The sequence below is a fragment of the Rhinopithecus bieti genome, unplaced genomic scaffold (assembly GCF_001698545.2).
Source record: "Rhinopithecus bieti isolate Rb0 unplaced genomic scaffold, ASM169854v2 scaffold_19939, whole genome shotgun sequence".
NCBI classification, from domain to species: domain Eukaryota; kingdom Metazoa; phylum Chordata; class Mammalia; order Primates; family Cercopithecidae; genus Rhinopithecus; species Rhinopithecus bieti.
The window spans coordinates 524,281-545,490 of NW_016810019.1; the positions used below are offsets into that span (position 1 = coordinate 524,281).

At 34.3% G+C, this 21,210-nt stretch overlaps 1 protein-coding gene across 1 annotated transcript in view; it reads left to right on the forward strand.

The window, feature by feature from the left end:
* DTHD1 (death domain containing 1) overlaps positions 1–21,210 on the forward strand; it is a 68,193-nt gene that overhangs the window by 4,080 nt on the left and 42,903 nt on the right. Inside the window, exons 2-4 of the mRNA XM_017891120.1 lie at positions 3,067–3,397; positions 6,229–6,408; positions 11,063–11,307. Of these exons, the coding sequence (XP_017746609.1) occupies positions 3,067–3,397; positions 6,229–6,408; positions 11,063–11,307 (756 nt within the window). The remainder of the gene's footprint in view (positions 1–3,066; positions 3,398–6,228; positions 6,409–11,062; positions 11,308–21,210) is intronic.

Consider the following 21,210-nt stretch of genomic DNA (forward strand, 5'->3'; position numbering starts at 1 on the left):
ATTATATATTATATAAATATTATATATGGAATGTATATAATATATTAGATATTATATATACACACACACACACATATATGTATGCCATGGAATACTATTCAGCCATAAAGAAGAATGAAATAATGGCATTCACAGCAACCTGGGTGGAATTGGAGAACATTACTCTAACTGAAGTTACTCAGGAATGGAAAAACAAACATTTTATTTTCTCATTCACATCAAAAAACAAACAAACAAACAAAAAACATGTTGGTGTGGATGCGGTGAAAAGGGAACGCTTTTACACTGAGGGTGGGAATGTAAAGTGGTGTTCCCTTTTCACCACATCCACACCAACATCTTTTTTGTTTGTTTTTTTATTGTGGCCATTCTTGCATGAGTAAGGTGTTATTGCACGGTGATTTTGGTTTGCATTTCCCTGAAAATTAGTGATGTTGAGCATTTTTTCATATGTTTGTTGACCATTTGTATATTTTCTTTTGATGATTGTTTATACGTGTCCTTAGTTCACTTTTTGGTGGGATTGTTTGTTTTTACTTGTGAATTTGTTTGAATTCCTTGCAGATTCTGGATATTAGTCGTTTGTCGGATATGTAGATTGAGAAGATTTTCTCCCACTCTGTGGGTTGTCTGTTTACTCTGCTGATTGTTTATTTTGCTGTGTAGAAGCTTTTTAGTTTAGTTAAGGCCTATATATTTTTGTTTTTGTTGCATTTGCTTTTGGGTTCTGGGTCATGAAGTCTTTGCTTAAGCCAATGTCTAGAAAAGTTTTTCTGATGTTATCTTTTTTATTTTATTTTGTTTTGAGATGGAGTCTTGCTCTTTCCCGTAGGCTGGATTGCAGTGGCACGATCTCAGCTCACTGCAACCTCCACCTCCCGGGTTCGAGCAATTCTCCTGTTTCAGCCTCCTGGGTAGCTGGGACTACAGGTGCTTGCCAGCACGCCAGCTAATTTTTGTATCGTTAGTAGAGATGGAATTTCACCATATTGGTCAATCTGGTCTTGAATTCCTGACCTTAGGTGATCCTTAAGCCTCGGCCTCCCAAAGTGCTGAGATTACAGGTGTGAGCCACAGTGCTGGGCCTCTGATGTTATCTTCTAGAAATTTTTATGCTTTTAGGTCCGATTTAAGTCCTTGATACATCTTGACTTGATTTTTGTGTAAGGTGGGAAATGAGGATGCAGTTTCATTCTTCTGTATGTGACTTGCCAATTATCCCAGCACCATTTGTTGAATAGGGTGTCCTTTCCCCAATTTATGTTTTTTGTTTGCTTTGTTGAAGATCAGTTGGCTGTAAGTATTTGACTTTATTTCTGGGTTCTCTATTCTGTTCCATTGGTCTATGTGCCTATTTGTATACCAGTGCCATGCTGTTTGGTAACTACCGTGTAACTGTAGTTTAGTGTGTAGTCTAGATCTATTTGACTAGGGCTAGAGAGAATGGAACTGTTTAAAAGTCTACTTGTTCTACTTCATCTGTCAGTTGAGAAACATAACTCCTGGAAGAAAAGTGTATTAATATGGTTTCCAAGACACAGAGGAGAGTCATTCCTAAAGTTATACAATGCTGGGTCACTGTATCCTCTATTAAACAATGTTTCTCGTTTTCTGAATTACTTTTATCACCATCACCAAAGAATACTCAAGCAGAACAATGTGCTGAGTCATTTTCTATTCCTTCTAGCTATGAGTTTAGGATGGTAAACATAAATCAATGACCCTCTCTGCAATTTCTACATATTTTTTGGATTTCTATGTTAAATTGCACTTTAAAATTCTATTTACCAGTAATTGAAAAATGTCTAAAATCTGATTATTGTAGAGCTGGACATTAATGCTTTATTAAATATAGATCATCTTATTTCTCTTCAACATTGCCAATATTTCAATCATTTCACTGGTAAAAATGAGTTGCAAAAAAAGAGGAACTCAAATTGGTCATTTTAATGTAGAAAACCAGCATTTATTGAGCACACATCTTAGGCCAACACATTATTGTAAGTTTAAATGTTTCATTGCATTCAGTCTTCACACTATTATGAAATAGATGTTAGTTTCAATTTGCAATGAATAAAGTAACCAGCATTTTTGAATGATTTAAGGAATTATGATATTATATTCAAGAGTTTGGACTTTTACATTAAAGCTAGATGGAGCCAATTATCCATCCTAAAATTTACCATCTGTGGGATCTTTGAAAGAAAGTTAAATTTTCTAAGCCTCAGTGTTTTTATCTGTAAAATAGTTATGTTAGTAGCACCTGCCTGATACAATAGTTGTGAGAATAGTGTGTAGCCTAAAAACTACTTAATAGAAAGCAGAAAAATATTAGCTATTTTAATAAAAATTATTAATTTGTAAAGTCAAGTAAATAGTGACTGATCTCAAATCTGAATTCAAATCTATGACTCTAAAATCCTCAACAAATTTGATGGTTAAAAAAGAGTAAAATGAATGATCAAAATAAAATTTTGGATTGATTTTTTGGGAGATTGTAAGTAATCTTTGCCTAATTACTATGATTAATGATAAATTTACAGTTTTTTTGTATCTTTCTCAGCTTTTCTAAAAATATATAATCACCATCATCATTTGATCTAGTGTGTTTAGACAATTACAATACTTCATATATGTTTACTCCCTCTCCTCACAATTGAGGAAATTATTCAAGTATTAGTACTGATTTTATCAAGAAACTTCAGCAATCTTCAGCTTTATATTGTGGAATGAATCAATTGCTTAAATAACAATGGTGGCAAAACTAATTATAGCTGATATGTATAACACGTATGGTGTACCAGATATAGCTCTAATTACTTCCCATGTAATGGTTCATTTAATTCAATTCATGCTCCCATGAGACAGTTATTATGTTATCACCATTTTACCATTGAGGAAACTGAGGCACAGAGAGGCTGAGGATCTTGCCCAAGGTCACAGGTTTGATCAGAACTGGAATTCACACCAAGACAATGTAGATCTAGAGTCTGTGCTTTTCTGCATTTAGCTGTAAAGTACATAAATCAAATAATTGGAAAAATGACATTCTTTTTTCCCCTTCAGGTATCTTGATGTGCTGAGTGATGATACTGACCCCCAAGTGTCTTGTTATATTACAGCACCATCATATGTTCTACAACAACTGGAATGCCGGATAATAAATAACATGAGTTCTTTAATAGTGGGTGATAATGAAGAGTTAGTTAGCAACGTCGTAACTATTGAATGCTCAGATAAGGAAAAGAGAATTCCATTTCCAATAGGCATTGCAATTCCATTTACTGCACGTTACAGAGGAAATTACAGAGATATCATGGTGAAAGTGTGTGACACAAACCTTCAATCAAGTTACTTAAACCCAAATTCACTGGAAGGAATGAAGGGAGGTTATAAGGTTAGTAAGTTCTTGGCTATATCTACATTTGCCGTTTGGCTCCTCTTCTAAATATTACTCAGACTAATAGATTGTAGTGTAGATATAATTGCTCCACTAGTAATAAATGGAAGGATTTTTGGATTTGTGCCAGTGCATTCACAATTTATTGCCATCAATAAAGATCAAAGGATGGAAATGATTAGCCAAAGTTAGGAATGGAGAGCTTGAGTTGAACACCTACCAAATGTTATTATTTTCACCTAGGAAACAAAATCAAAATCATGGCTTAATTACTTTTGTGCTTTTGACTAACTTCAGACCAACATTTCTAATATGATGGACCCTTGTCTAAATTTAAGGATGTTAGAATCCCCAGATGATAGTAGCTTTAATTTTTATTATTCATGGGTTGGGAAAATGTACAAAAAATTTAAAAATTTGTGTATGTGTATGTATGCCTTGAGATTATTAATAAGTCCAGAAATGAAATTTGGTCTATACATAGAAGAAAGTATATGTGGTAGTTAAGATGTGGGCTGTGGAAGAAGATTGGCTAGGTTTGACATATGGTTTCTACACTTTCTTACTGTGTGAACTTGGGAAAATGATGTAATCTTGCTGTGACTCAGTGACTTCATCTGAGAGATGAACATGATGATAGTGTCTACCTGGTATGGTTGTAAGAATTAAATAGATAATACACTTATGAAGAGAGCAGGAAGCCTATAAACACATGTTAGTTGTTAATAAATTATCATTTTCATGTCAGATTTTAATTATAATAACTCTGAGGCTCTGTATGATCACAAATTCATATGCTGTGAAGAGAGAATATAATAACTACTAAATTTAGTGTGGAGGCCGGGCTCGGTGGCTCACACCTGTAATCCCAGCACTTTGGGAGGCCAAGGTAGGCTAATCACCTGAGGTCGGGAGTTCGAGACCAGCCTGACCAACATGGAGAAATCCAGTCTCTACTAAAAATAAAAAAATTAGTTGGGCCTGGTGGTGCATGTCTGTAATCCCAGCTACTCGGGAGGCTGAGGCAGGAGAATCACTTGAACCTGGGAAGTGGAGGGTGCGGTGAGCCGAGATTGTACCCGTGCACTCCAACCTGGGCAATAAGAGTGAAACTCCGTCTCAAAAAAATAAAAAAAAATAAAAATAAATAAACGTAGTATGGAGTTTATGGATACTAATATTTAAAGTTTTCTTTGGGTCACTTAACGTTCTTTTTAAACAATTAAAGATATTATCTTTTTCAAGTGTTTATGTAAGTTGTCATTTTGATGAGGACGCGCAGGGAATAAATGTAAAAAAAAAATCCAGAGTATGATACATGGAATTATTTCATTTATATATATTTATTTTGTGATTTTGATTTTCTCTGGGTTTCAAATAAGGTTTTATAGTTGAATATGGAAGCTAAGCCTATTCCATTTACTTACTCCAATTCTTGCAACTAATACATTTTATATTTAGTATCAGAAGTTTCTAGGTATGATAGTCTAGTCAGCATTGCCCTTGATTGGAGCTCTTAAATTTTGGCCAGTCTGTGTAACTATCACAATAAAAGCGAAAACTGCTCAGAGCCCACTTGTCATAAAATGGGTTTGGAAAATGTTTAGTAAATGGATAATTAAAACAAAAGAGAGAGAGAGAAGGAGAGAGAGAGAGGGAATCATTGTCTATCATAACAAATACAGGCATGAATTTTTCTCTTTATAGTAAGAAAAAAATTTAAACTCTGGATTACTTCCAAATTTTTATGTGGATCGGACGACATTTTCAAATTCTAATTATTTAAAAACCCTTTTGGCTTTTCAGAATCTATCAAATATGATCAAAGTGCACAGCAACCACCATTGGTTTCTAGAAGATCCTTCTTTTTCACTTCTCACAATTTTCCCTCTGGCCAATTAATAATATTAACCATGCCCTGAATTTTCCCAGCGACAGATTCATTCAGCGATATTGTGAAATCTCTTCCTTAGTCAGCTTTCAAATGGTAGACTATTTTCCATTGTGACTGTCCCTGAAATGTTTTTTTGTGTATGTGAGCATGATTATCCACTCATGCTGGGGCAGAGCCTGGCTGCTGTTTGGGGAAGTATGAATAGACCAAATTACTTGTAACTCTGCCTCCTTCTTTTAAGCTTTGGTGATTATAGGAAAAGATCATTTTGTTTTCATTTATGTACGCAGTTCCCTTTTGTGCAATAAAAAACCTTGAGTATGTGTCTGTATATATGTATTATAAATTTGAATGTCGTTATATAAAAAGAAACACAAATATCTTAGTCATTTGCTCCCACTGCACAGAGGAGAGACATAGAGAAAAAGACTTTATTTGGGGAACCTAAGATACTGTGAGCTATTAGAAGAAAGAATTTGCTGACAGCACAGGTGTTATAGTGTTTAAGCAAAGTATACAAGTAATGGAATGCCAGTCCTTAGGATTCTCTAAAACAGTGTTGAATGTTTTGGATAAAGGTCAATATTTAAAATCAATTCTCACTAATGGAGGCTAGAATTCTAGGAACAATAATATTTGTGAAAACACTGAAAATAATTGCCCATTATTCGCACAATTTTGGGGGAAGATTTAATTTAAATTTAAGAAATATGTTTATTTTGTTTTGATTTTGTAGTCTAAATTTGAGAAACTCTTATCGATTTCTACTTAATCTCATAAAATGACCATCCATTTTAGGTTCCTGGAATCATTTTAAATTGTAGGTGATTAAATAAAGAGTGTATAGATTTTTTTGACAATCCATAGAGTCTATATAGCAAATATTTTTCAAATCGGTGCTATAGCTTTTTTTAATGTTCTTTATTCCATACAGGGGACCTGTGCTTCAGTAAAAGTTTACAAATTGGGTATCTTTTCTGTTGTGTCTTGTTTAAAGAAAGAGTCGTTCACAGTAACAAAGAAAGGCCTCACTCTTAAGTCAAGCATGGATTCCCGAATATCCTTAAGTTACCCTCCAGGAGTTTTTACCTCTCCAGTACTTGTGCAGTTAAAGGTAAACATATTAAAAATAGGTGAGTTCCTGCTCATAGATTTTGTGGGTCATCAAGCATGGTTCTAAACAACAAAGAAGGTATCAATATTTAATATAACAATAAATGGATTATTTTATGTAGTTGTAATGGCCTAATACATAGTGCTATCAGCAATAATGCAATGATTTTGAGCATATTAAATATCATTAAAAATAAATCTTCTCTTTATTCCAAAGATTTTCGCAGTTAGTCTTTTGTGTTGTGTTGTTTTGTTTATGACATTTATAGGGAAAATTTATGTTGCATGACTATGAAAGAATTGATGACAGACTTTGGAACATTCATATAATTCAAAGATTTTGATCAGAGAGGGTGGCAAAAAAGAGGACAATCAATTACAATATTTATGATAATAAATATTTGGTTCTGTTTAATTATGAAACAGCCATTTTCTGGGAGTAAGGATTTAATATATGCAAACACCATTTGCAAAGGGCATGTAAATGTATATTTTTCAAGACTTATTTCCTCAAATAATATTCCCTGTCCGTCTACCCTCATTCCCCTCCCATGCTCTCCTCTCTATTTCTCCCAGTTGTTAATGTAAGTGGTAAGTGAAGAAGAACGATTGGGAAGAAAACATATAATAAATAACTTATTTATAGATATTTTCCATGAACTTTGAAATGTTGGAATCATCTTAGCTATTTTTTATTTTTAACTATTCTTATGTGAAAAGAAACAAGTCATGTTTTCTAGTTTCTAAAGATCACTTGATCTAATAATAGTCCTAATTAGAAATCATTATAAAACATCTATTTTGTTTTCTAGGTCATTTTGTTGCCTGCAATTAAGTCTGTTTCTTGGTTATTTATAACATAAGACTGGGAACCCATATTTCAGAAAGACTTTGTAAAAGGGCCCAAATACTGTGTTCTTTTATACATTAGAAATATTTTATAAAATGCATTGTTGATTACAGCTAACAATGTATAGAGAAATGTATAAAACTATGCTCCATAGAATTTTCAAAAAACTGGATTAGAAATGTAGCAACAGTTTGCATCTTTTCTATTAAAAGTAAGAAAAAAAAATATTTTTTGTTTAGATTCAACCAGTTGACCCAGCTCTGATGGCACATTTAAAAGCACAGCAAGATACTTTCTACTCAGTCCAATCCACAAGCCCTGTGATTCACATTCAGCATCCATCAACTTATCCTTTTCAGAAGCCAGTGACTGTATTTTACCTTTTCTCCATACCTTGATAAAGACAATCTTGGTTCTGAGATAGATCATAAAAGAAGAGCAAGTGCCACAATAAATAGGATTACATCTTCATATTTCAGCCGGTGAGTAAGTTTCTAATATTGTGAACTGGCTTAATGTCAAACAAAGAAGCTTAGATGATTAAAACTTGCAGTCAAATATCTTGTATTTAAATTCTGTATTAAAATAGTATGAAATACCTTTAATCTAGAAAGAAAATATTGCGGATCCAAAAAAAGGTAATAATTTTAGCTGTTACGGACCCCAAAATTCCCACAAGTATAAAGATAAAGATGGAGACAGTAAGAACCCTAGCAGAAATGCATGCTGGGGTGGAGCATTTTGAAAGCTTCAATCTATTCAGAGCACTGGAAATTTAGTCAGCATGGGTAGGAGAAAGACATACCTTAGTCCAGAGAAATTATACTCAGTAAAATGGCTAGATGCTGACAATTGAATCAGGTATTATGCAAAGGGATCTCATCACTAGATTCAAGAAAGAGATTCAAATAGCTACCAAACAATAATTGGTGGCTGAGCATTCATTCAAGGGTAAGAAAAAAACCCAAAATCCTACATGGTGTTTGAAGAAAACAAATCAATACCAAGATTTCTAAAGAATATCAAAACAACAAAAAACAAACTTGTAGAAATACAAAGGAAGAGAGAGAGAGCATCATCCTGACGTTTCACAGTCATTTGAATAATGAGAATTATAGTTACCGGGAGAATATTAAAGAAACTTATTTTATAAGTGTAGTTGTAGCCAGTAAGCATAATTGCCAAGAAACACTAGCAGAAAATCGTCAGAATAGATGAAGAAAAGATGAAAGGACAAAGGGATGTGTCATAAAGATAACAAGATGAGATGAAAAGGGACCAAAATATGATACGGAGTCATTTCAAAGTGCTACAAACTGATAATTATAGGTACCATTGAAGAAGAGGCCAAGCAATCATTAAGAAAGCAACAATCAAAGGCCTAGGTGAATTTGATTTTTTGATGTTGATTAAAGCCTTGGTTACTAGAAAATATTTATGAAAAAAGACCCAACTTAGACATAACATGGTAAACTGAAATGTAAGTTTAAATAAAACATAATTCCGTAAGCATCCGTTAATCAGAAACAGATTATGTAAAAAAGGAATGAAATCAATCTGGTGTCAGTTTTATTCTTTGCAACATTCATATCAGAAATAAAAATGGACCAAAATCTTCAAAGTTCTCAAGTTCTCAAAGGGCAAGGTTGAGAAATGAGGGTTTTCATCCTACAAAGACGCCATTTTGTTTCTGTTTTGTTTTTAAATACAAGGGCTCTCAGAATGGACTACTCACATGCTCTTAACAAGATAAGTAGATAAAATTAATAAGCTGACTTAATAAGATTCAAGATATCAAGAACAAGCAAGTATTATTCTTATTTTTAAAATTTGATATTGAGCATAAATAACATAAAAGCAGAAAAATTCGAAAGTAAAAATTTATATGAAAGAGATAACGGAAAGTAAACAAACAAAACATCAGCATGGTGATATGTGTCTACTTTTAAGAGCAAGTGTAAGCAAGATAATATATGTAAAATATCTGTTATGACAATGAATATAAACGAGTTAAACATAATTCATATTATTGTCCATATTTCATAATCTTACTTTGATATTTTTGAATACTTTATATGATGGGCTTGGGTGGTTTCCTTAGGTTTATTATACACATTATTAATTTTTTTCATTTGTTTAAATTGTTCATTTTACTCACTATAATTAACATTTCTAAAAGCATAGTGCTTTTTCCAATCTGCTTCATTGTTTTACTGTGCTTTATATAGTTGATCCTTGAACAATGCAGGGGAATTAGGGGTGCCAACCACCAAGCAGTTGAAAATGTGTGTATAACTTTTGACTCCTCAAAAACTGGACTGCTTATAGCCTACGGTTGACCAGGAGAAAAACCTTACCAATGATATAAACAGTCTATTAACACATATTTTGTAAGGTATATGTACTATATACTGCTTCTTATAATAAAGTAAGCTAGAGAAAAGAAAACGTTATTAAGAAAATCATAAGGAAGAGAAAATATATTTGCTATTCATTAAGTGGAAGTGGATAATCATAAAGATTTTCATCCTTGTTATCTTCATGTTGAGTAGGCTGAGGAGGAGGAGGAAGAGGAGGGGTTGGTGTTGCTGTCTCAGGAGTGGCAGAGGAGCAAGAAAATCTGTGTACACGCAGACCTACAGAATTCAAACCTGTGTTGTTCAAGGTTCAACTGTATTTCGTCCTTTATTCCTTTAATTATTTAAGCATATTTATTTTATTGTCTCTTTTAGAATGATCTATCTATTAACATGATGTATAACACTATATCATCCATCTAGGAGCATAGTGTAATCTTGCAGAATTTCATACTGATTCTGTTCTATGGCTCTTACCCTTAGACATTCATTTCCAAGTATTGATTTTAATTTTTGATCACATATAAATATCAGCTCTTCTTCTCCCTTTTCCCTCAATCCAAAGCAATTAATTTCCTGAGCCAATAAGCAACAGGGTTTTGGTTATTGCTACCAATAACCAAATAACCAGAGAGAGTTATGCCTCTCTCATGGCCAGTGATGCGCTTCTGAGATCCCAGCTTCAAGACTTAGTTCAAGCTCCCTCCCTGTGCAGCTGGAGGTTGTATCTTATATCTGGGACTAGATCTTAAACTGTACCTCGAACCCCTGGCACATGTGCATGTTTGGGGTTGAGAAGAAGAGGCCGATTGAGGAAGGAGCACGCACAGAATCAATTCCTCGAGTTCCCTAGGGAAGAAAGATAATTCTTACTTTTTAGATGCTTGAGTCCAGATCTAGAGGGGATTTCTTTTTCAGCTTTTGAGTTCATATAAGTGTGTGTGTGCACATGTGTGTTTCTGTGTGTGTGTGTGTGTGTGTNAATAAATAACTTATTTATAGATATTTTCCATGAACTTTGAAATGTTGGAATCATCTTAGCTATTTTTTATTTTTAACTATTCTTATGTGAAAAGAAACAAGTCATGTTTTTCTAGTTTCTAAAGATCACTTGATCTAATAATAGTCCTAATTAGAAATCATTATAAAACATCTATTTTGTTTTCTAGGTCATTTTGTTGCCTGCAATTAAGTCTGTTTCTTGGTTATTTATAACATAAGACTGGGAACCCATATTTCAGAAAGACTTTGTAAAAAGGGCCCAAATACTGTGTTCTTTTATACATTAGAAATATTTTATAAAATGCATTGTTGATTACAGCTAACAATGTATAGAGAAATGTATAAAACTATGCTCCATAGAATTTTCAAAAAACTGGATTAGAAATGTAGCAACAGTTTGCATCTTTTCTATTAAAAAGTAAGAAAAAAAAATATTTTTTGTTTAGATTCAACCAGTTGACCCAGCTCTGATGGCACATTTAAAAGCACAGCAAGATACTTTCTACTCAGTCCAATCCACAAGCCCTGTGATTCACATTCAGCATCCATCAACTTATCCTTTTCAGAAGCCAGTGACTGTATTTTTACCTTTTTCTCCATACCTTGATAAAGACAATCTTGGTTCTGAGATAGATCATAAAAGAAGAGCAAGTGCCACAATAAATAGGATTACATCTTCATATTTCAGCCGGTGAGTAAGTTTCTAATATTGTGAACTGGCTTAATGTCAAACAAAGAAGCTTAGATGATTAAAACTTGCAGTCAAATATCTTGTATTTAAATTCTGTATTAAAATAGTATGAAATACCTTTAATCTAGAAAGAAAATATTGCGGATCCAAAAAAAGGTAATAATTTTAGCTGTTACGGACCCCAAAATTCCCACAAGTATAAAGATAAAGATGGAGACAGTAAGAACCCTAGCAGAAATGCATGCTGGGGTGGAGCATTTTGAAAGCTTCAATCTATTCAGAGCACTGGAAATTTAGTCAGCATGGGTAGGAGAAAGACATACCTTAGTCCAGAGAAATTATACTCAGTAAAAATGGCTAGATGCTGACAATTGAATCAGGTATTATGCAAAGGGATCTCATCACTAGATTCAAGAAAGAGATTCAAATAGCTACCAAACAATAATTGGTGGCTGAGCATTCATTCAAGGGTAAGAAAAAAACCCAAAATCCTACATGGTGTTTGAAGAAAAACAAATCAATACCAAGATTTCTAAAGAATATCAAAAACAACAAAAAACAAACTTGTAGAAATACAAAGGAAGAGAGAGAGAGCATCATCCTGACGTTTCACAGTCATTTGAATAATGAGAATTATAGTTACCGGGAGAATATTAAAGAAACTTATTTTATAAGTGTAGTTGTAGCCAGTAAGCATAATTGCCAAGAAACACTAGCAGAAAATCGTCAGAATAGATGAAGAAAAGATGAAAGGACAAAGGGATGTGTCATAAAGATAACAAGATGAGATGAAAAGGGACCAAAATATGATACGGAGTCATTTCAAAGTGCTACAAACTGATAATTATAGGTACCATTGAAGAAGAGGCCAAGCAATCATTAAGAAAGCAACAATCAAAGGCCTAGGTGAATTTGATTTTTTGATGTTGATTAAAGCCTTGGTTACTAGAAAATATTTATGAAAAAAGACCCAACTTAGACATAACATGGTAAACTGAAATGTAAGTTTAAATAAAACATAATTCCGTAAGCATCCGTTAATCAGAAACAGATTATGTAAAAAAGGAATGAAATCAATCTGGTGTCAGTTTTATTCTTTGCAACATTCATATCAGGAAATAAAAATGGACCAAAATCTTCAAAGTTCTCAAGTTCTCAAAGGGCAAGGTTGAGAAATGAGGGTTTTCATCCTACAAAGACGCCATTTTGTTTCTGTTTTGTTTTTAAATACAAGGGCTCTCAGAATGGACTACTCACATGCTCTTAACAAGATAAGTAGATAAAATTAATAAGCTGACTTAATAAGATTCAAGATATCAAGAACAAGCAAGTATTATTCTTATTTTTAAAATTTGATATTGAGCATAAATAACATAAAAGCAGAAAATTCGAAAGTAAAATTTATATGAAAGAGATAACGGAAAGTAAACAAACAAAACATCAGCATGGTGATATGTGTCTACTTTTAAGAGCAAGTGTAAGCAAGATAATATATGTAAAATATCTGTTATGACAATGAATATAAACGAGTTAAACATAATTCATATTATTGTCCATATTTCATAATCTTACTTTGATATTTTGAATACTTTATATGATGGGCTTGGGTGGTTTCCTTAGGTTTATTATACACATTATTAATTTTTTTCATTTGTTTAAATTGTTCATTTTACTCACTATAATTAACATTTCTAAAAGCATAGTGCTTTTCCAATCTGCTTCATTGTTTTACTGTGCTTTATATAGTTGATCCTTGAACAATGCAGGGGAATTAGGGGTGCCAACCACCAAGCAGTTGAAAATGTGTGTATAACTTTTGACTCCTCAAAACTGGACTGCTTATAGCCTACGGTTGACCAGGAGAAAACCTTACCAATGATATAAACAGTCTATTAACACATATTTTGTAAGGTATATGTACTATATACTGCTTCTTATAATAAAGTAAGCTAGAGAAAAGAAAACGTTATTAAGAAAATCATAAGGAAGAGAAAATATATTTGCTATTCATTAAGTGGAAGTGGATAATCATAAAGATTTTCATCCTTGTTATCTTCATGTTGAGTAGGCTGAGGAGGAGGAGGAAGAGGAGGGGTTGGTGTTGCTGTCTCAGGAGTGGCAGAGGAGCAAGAAAATCTGTGTACACGCAGACCTACAGAATTCAAACCTGTGTTGTTCAAGGTTCAACTGTATTTCGTCCTTTATTCCTTTAATTATTTAAGCATATTTATTTTATTGTCTCTTTTAGAATGATCTATCTATTAACATGATGTATAACACTATATCATCCATCTAGGAGCATAGTGTAATCTTGCAGAATTTCATACTGATTCTGTTCTATGGCTCTTACCCTTAGACATTCATTTCCAAGTATTGATTTTAATTTTGATCACATATAAATATCAGCTCTTCTTCTCCCTTTTCCCTCAATCCAAAGCAATTAATTTCCTGAGCCAATAAGCAACAGGGTTTTGGTTATTGCTACCAATAACCAAATAACCAGAGAGAGTTATGCCTCTCTCATGGCCAGTGATGCGCTTCTGAGATCCCAGCTTCAAGACTTAGTTCAAGCTCCCTCCCTGTGCAGCTGGAGGTTGTATCTTATATCTGGGACTAGATCTTAAACTGTACCTCGAACCCCTGGCACATGTGCATGTTTGGGGTTGAGAAGAAGAGGCCGATTGAGGAAGGAGCACGCACAGAATCAATTCCTCGAGTTCCCTAGGGAAGAAAGATAATTCTTACTTTTAGATGCTTGAGTCCAGATCTAGAGGGGATTTCTTTTCAGCTTTTGAGTTCATATAAGTGTGTGTGTGCACATGTGTGTTTCTGTGTGTGTGTGTGTGTGTGTTTATGTGACATTTTGTCCAGAATTCCTGTGGAGTGGGGAAATGGCTATTTGTCATCAGTTAAATTGGCCAAGTTGCCAGAAATTGACACTTTTTTTTTTGCCTTTGTACATAATTTCTCTTCTAGAAAATCTTTCTTCTGCCACATTTAACTGATAAACTCTTGCCTATTCTCTAAGTTTCAGTTGAACTTTTTCTTCTTCTGCGCAGATATCCTAAGCTCTCTAGGAGGAATCAAGTGCTTTTTTTTTTTTTTTTTTTTGCGCCAGCCCTATCCTTTGTACACATCCTACATTCTACTGTAGCAATAATATGTTTTCTCTTTTGCATGTCATCACTTAGCACAATTGCAACATAGTATTTGCTAAAAAACACTAGGTAAATTAAATAAATTAACGAGTAAACTTGTGGAAATGTAAATTGTATTGCAAATTCATCTGCACTTTTTGACAATGTTAAATTGATACATTACAGTGTGCTATGTTGTTATTAGTCTCAGACATACTAGGTACATTTTTTTTCCATCTAGTGGAACATAAAACAAACAAATGAGAATCCATCTCAACTGTTTATTTAACATTCTTTCATCAAAGAATGAAAACCAGTTGGACATTTTCTATGGAAACAGAAACACAAAAAGCAATCCATACCCCATGTAATGAAAAGATAAAAACTATTTGAGGCCAAAGCATAGTCTGAAGAATTAAGAATGAAAGGTCTGTATTGTGTTATGTTCCTTTACATCTGAATGATTTCTAGGGAAAAGATGAGAGTCATTTAATTATGTGCCAAAAAAGATATCTCATGGCAGTAAAGGGGGAAAATACTTTATTAAATAGGAGTTTATTCCTTACTATGCAATCAATATTTTAGAGAGTTAGACAGGAAAATGGTTTTTGCCCATGAAAAAAGACATTTCCGACATAATGCAATTGCTTTTAAGATTAAGTTGTTCAAATGTAATATGCAATCCACACCTGAGAATATTTATAAAATATATGTAAGTCATACCATATAATGAAATGGACAACTAGTACAGCTAATATCAAATGATAAACTGATCGTTATCGATAAAATTATGCATCTCCTTACTTGCCCCACCTCATTCAATCCCCTTTGTCCTCCCCACAGTCACTTATCCCCACCAAATTTAACCACTATTCTGAAATTTTCAATTATTCTTTTGCTTTTATTTATTTCTCTGATCACATATATTTGTCCTGACACATTTTATTCTTCTTCTCCAGCAGCACTCCATAGGTTAAAGTTGAGTCACTCTGGTTTGTTTGGGAGAGAGCATAGTTCACTAGGGGTCATCTTTGGAGACCACCTACCACATTTGCTATAACATGCTAGGATAAAAATGATTTTTTTCCACTTCTTTGGAGATATCATGTCACTCTTTATTGCCATTCTGAAGACTGCACTGGATGCAATTTTCATAACTTTATGGATCATCTGCTTTATTTTGTCTGCTGCTTTCAAGATCTTTTCTTTGCACTTGGTGTTTCACATTTATCTATGGTGTGTCTAGATGCAAATTTTAAACTTTTCTGAATACAATATATTGTGCTTCCTGAATAAGTGGATGTATGCCTTTTCACATTTCTGAAAAGTTCTTAGGTGCTTTCTAATCAAATGATGGCACTTCTCCATTGTATGCACCCTGTCTTTCTGAATTTCCAAATAGATATATAGATGTGTATATGACCACCTTATTTATTTATTTATTTATTTATTTATTTTTATTATACTTTAAGTGTCACTAGGGTCATGTGCAGCAGCGTACAGGATTTGTTACTATGTATAACAAGTGCCATGTTTGGTGTTTGCTGTAGCGCATTAGCTCATAATTTACATTAGGTATCATCTCCTAATGCTATCGGCTTAGCCCCTACTCGCCACCCACAACAGACCCTGGCTGTGTGATGTTCCCCCTTACCTGTGTCCAAGTGTTCTCATTGTTTAGTTCCGCACTATGAGTGAGAACATGCAGGTGTTGGGTTTCTGTTCTTGTGATAGTTTGCTGGAATGATGGTTTCCAGCTGCACCATGTCCCTACAAAGGACAGAAACTCATTCTTTTTTAAGGGGCTGCATAGTTTTCCATGGTGTATATGTCCACATTTTCTTAATCCCAGTCTAGTCACTGTTGGACATTTGGTTGGTTACCAAGTTTTTTGGCTATTGTCAAGTAGTAGCCGCAATAACATACACTGTGACATCGGTGTCTTTTAGCAGCAATGATTGTATAACATCCTTTGGGTGTATCGCCGCAGTAATAGGATGGTTAGGGTCAATGGTATTCTCTAGTTTAGATCCTTGAGGAATGCACGACACTGTCTTCCACAATTGGTTGACTAGTTTAGGGCCACCACAGTGTAAAATGTTTCCTATTTCTCACATTCTCTCTGCAGCAGACTGTTGTTTCTGACTTTTTATGTTGCATTTTAAAAATAACTGGTGTGAGATGGTATTTCTTTGGTTTTGTTTTGCATTTCTCTGATGTGTGAGTGATGAAAGGCATTTATTACTGTGTCTGTTGGCCTGGCATAAATGTTCTTCTTTTAAGAAGTGTCTGTGCCGTATCCTTTGCCCACTTTTTGATGGGGTTGTTTGTTTTTCTCTTGTAAATTTGTCTGGCGTTCGTCTTTGTAGATCTGGATATTAGCGCTTTGTCAGATGAGTGATTAGCAAAATATTTCCCATTTTGTAGGTTGCCTGTTCACTCTGATAGTAGTTTATTTTGCTGTGTAGAAGCTCTTTAGTTTAATACAACACCATCCCCATTAAGCTACCAATGACTTTCTTCACAGAATTGGAAAAAACTACTTTCAAGTTCATATGGAACCAAAAAAGGAGCCCACATTGCCAAGACAATCCTAAGCCAAAAGAGTGAAGCTGGAGGCATCATGCTACCTAAATTCAAACTATACTACAAGGCTACAGTAACCAAAACAGCATGGTACTGGTACCAAAACAGAGATATAGACTAATGGAACAGAACAGAGCCCTCAGAAATAATACCACACATCTACAACCATCTGATCTTTGACAAACCTGACAAAAACAAGAAATGGGGAAAGGATTCCAAAATTAAAAAAAAGCAGACCTGCTGAGACCTGGGAACCCCCCTCCCCCGCAGGCTCAGGCATAACCCCCTTGCCACCTGCAGTCTTGGCTCAAACCTCTCCCGGGGCCACCCCTGACCACCTCCCACTTTCTAAACTGCACCCTGCACTCCCATCCCCGGGGTTCCCCAGTTCCCTCTCCTCCCTCACAGCTGACAAGGTGTCATGAGCATTAGATGAGCGAACACACACAGCACACACATCACCCGCCTTGCACATAGCCGCTGTTCAGCATTAGATTTAACTTTGAATATTCACCGAATTTAAGACACCATCGACAGCAAAGCACTGCTCTATTTTATGAACCACTAAGAAAGAGAAAATGCTGCCAATTAAACTGACATGACACTTTCTTATCACTCATAACTTTCATTTTACACTTATTGAAGGAGCTCTTCTGGACTTAATTAGACATGGATATTTACTGGCCATCACTTTGGCACACACATAAAAGAAAGATATCAGCAAAATAACATTTGTTAAGATAGTTCTAAAAATAAATAAATAAATAAATAGCGCTGGGAAAACTAGCAAGCCATATGTAGAAAGCTGAAACTGGATCCCTTCCTTACACCTTATATGGAAATTAATTCAAGACAGATTAGCAACTTAAATGTTAGACCCAAAACCATAAAACCCTAGAAGAAAATCTAGGCAATACAATTCAGGACATAGGCATGGGCAAGAACTTCATATCTAAAACACCAAAAGCAATGGCAACAAAAGCCAAAATTGACAAATGACCACTTCTTTTTAAATTCCATATTGCTTTACTTCCCTTATGTTTTCCATCTCCCTGTCTCTATGTGCCATATTCTATGCAATTTATTCACATTCCAGTTTGAAATGGCAAAAATAACGCATACCTTAAAAATGTACTTTTAATCTATTATTTGAGTTTTATTTTAGATAATTGTATTTTTTATTTCTTAAAGTTCTATTATTTTCCCAGCTACTAGGAAGGCTGAGGTGGGAGCACAGGAGATTGAGGCTGCAGTGAGCCGAGATCACGCCACTACACTACAGCCTGGGTGACAGAGTGAGACCCTGTTTAAAAAAACCAAAACAGAAACAAAAAAATGAAAAAAGTTCTACTTGGCCCTTATTTAAATCTCCCTAATTATCTTTAGAGTTTCTTCCTGCTTACTTATTTATGGGATACTGTCCTTTATTAAACTTTTCATATATAGTTGTTTTCATCTTAAATCTCCTAATTCTAAGATCTGAAGTCTTTGGGAGTGTTTATATCTGTCATCCATGGTATTTACCTTCTAATTTGTTTGAGAACTTTTGCTTGTGAGCATGCAAACGTGAGCTTTCTTCAGGCATAATGGAGTTGCTTTCCTCAAGGTGGCATTTGTTCCCACCTCTGCTGAGAACCATCTGGTACTTACCTGGGGCTACATTAACCTTCTTGAGAGTCTTGGTGAAGATCTCAAGTTCACCTTTCCCACATGGCTGTTACCCCAAGGACTGACAGCTTCGTATTCTGCTTACTTGATTATTGCTTATGGTTTCATGCTCCTGCATCTACATTACAGGAAAGGTGCTTGCCATCTTAGTAATCCCCTCATTCCTGCCTGGTTTCTCCCTTAGCTGCAACCCTGACTTCACACATTTTATTTGGAGAGGAGTTTGGAAAATTTCAAAAGAATTTGTATCAAAAAATTATTTTAAAAGTATGCAAGCCAAAAAAATACGTATCAAAAAGCACATTTATCAAGATCTAGTTGTTTTAAACTAGAGATTATTCTAAATTTGTTATTTATAATTCTGGATTTTGTGTATTAAATTTATAATATTTTAGACAATCTACCTAAGAAGGAAATGACAATTTTATAAATAATGAAATCATACATACTACATTTTCCTTTGTGTTTATCAGTGAGTGCTGTATTGTCAACACAGGCAAATCTCACTTAATAGAGTGAAATTGTTCCAGTGAAACTTTGAAGTAAATGCTTACAGAGAAAATAAGATTTGTTTCATGTGTTAAACTTGGAGATAGTGTATTTAGAAGTATTTTTAATTCATATATACTATTTTCTGTAAGAAAATAAGGTTCCCTGTGAATTGGAAGGCCAAGTGAGAAATAATTTAGTTTTAAATATAAAAGAAACTATCCTTGAAAAATTCCCAATAGTATCTATTTCCCAGTTACAGAAACAAAATATTAAGGTGCATTGGAGCAGATTTTTTAATCTTGTGAAAAATCTTTTGAATGTCGTTTGTGTGGTGTTTAGGCAATTTAACTGGGAAATACGTAACTGTGTACTGTTAGGCTTGAGAAAATGCAGGCTGGAGGGTATATCTATTGTTTTCCCTGCTAGACACATTATATTTTGGGAATTGTACCACAATTTCTGCAAATTGCCCTTTCTATCCATGCAGATGCAATGGGAGCTTCTGTATTCGTTAATATCCCTACATATAATTAAACACTTGAACCACAAGACGCTGATTGTAATTCCCTGGTGCCTAATAAAAAAGGTAATTTTGGGTGTAGCTTATACCTTAGGATATAAAACTCAGGAGTTGTCAACAACCATGATTTCTGCTGCTGGGAAAAGAATGATCATTAATAGCACTAGATAAAAAAGGAAAGATACAGAGAAGAGAAGTAATTAGATAAAGATGATGTTCCAATTCCAGACAGAGTTTTTATCTGAGGCCCTCCACATTTGTGTTTTCCCTATTAACAATCAAGGATTACTATAATTAATTCACTTATAACTAAGTAAAATGAATTTGGGTTTCTGTTACCTGTACCCCAAAGAGTCTTATCCAATACATCTACTTATCTGTACACTCTTTGGTATATGAATCTTATTGTCCCTAGGGATAGACAGGCAAATCTACAGAGTGAACAGTCTCCTGAGATGAAAGAGATTGAAGTCATCACTCCCTTTCTTTTCCTGAGGTGCAACATTATTGAAACGTTTATGTTGGGTTTAAGTGGATATTCTGCTGTAAGCTGGCAAGAAAAGATAGCATAATAGAGAAAGAAATTTGAATGGATGACTAAATTTCAGCCTAGGATGACCTATGCTCATTTTTTGTCCAGAAACTAGATAAAATATAAGACAGTTCTAGCACTGTGAAATTTTCTTTAAAAAAACTACTGTGTGGGCATGTTGGGGGCCAGGGTGCATGGGTCTACTAAGGTACAGTGTCATTGGGAGCTCAAGCTCAGGGTGGAATAACTGAATCACATATAGCATAACAGTGGAAAGAGAGTTTTCTTGTTTTTCCTCACCTTAAAAGCTATTGCCAGAGTAGTGGCACACGTAGGTAAATACACCAAACGAGGGCATTGCATCAGATCATGGAGAATCTTTTGTTTTCAATAGCAGTGAAGCAGCAACATCAGCAAAGCAAAGGAGAATGGGACAATACATGAAGACTGAGGACTACTTAGATTATGTAGGATTTTTTCCTCTGTACGGTAATTGTAACTGTGACACCTTTAACTGAGTAAAGCTCCAAGAGTAGATGGACCCATAGTCAGAATATACAGTTATATCAAGAGAGAATGTTTCTCTCAGCTGTGTGGTAGGCACTCAGGTCATTTGAATTGATATACAAGAACGATTACACCGATTACAAATGGTAAAGTCAAGGTACACGATTTGTCATACAATATGTCAAATATTGACATAAATATGGCAATATTCATGACATAATATTAACATAAATATGACATGTTTTAAAATATGTCAAATATTTCATCACTTTAAAGACAAATAATCCATGTAGAAATAAAAACTACCAGAAATTCATCAATATATTATAATATTTGACTTCAGACAATGTGGCTATGTGGACTTTCTTCCTCCCTTTACTTTTCCGTTTTAAGGGAATTTTATAATCAACACGAATAACTTAAAAAATGGGAAAATATTTTAAGTTTTTTGAATACAGCAT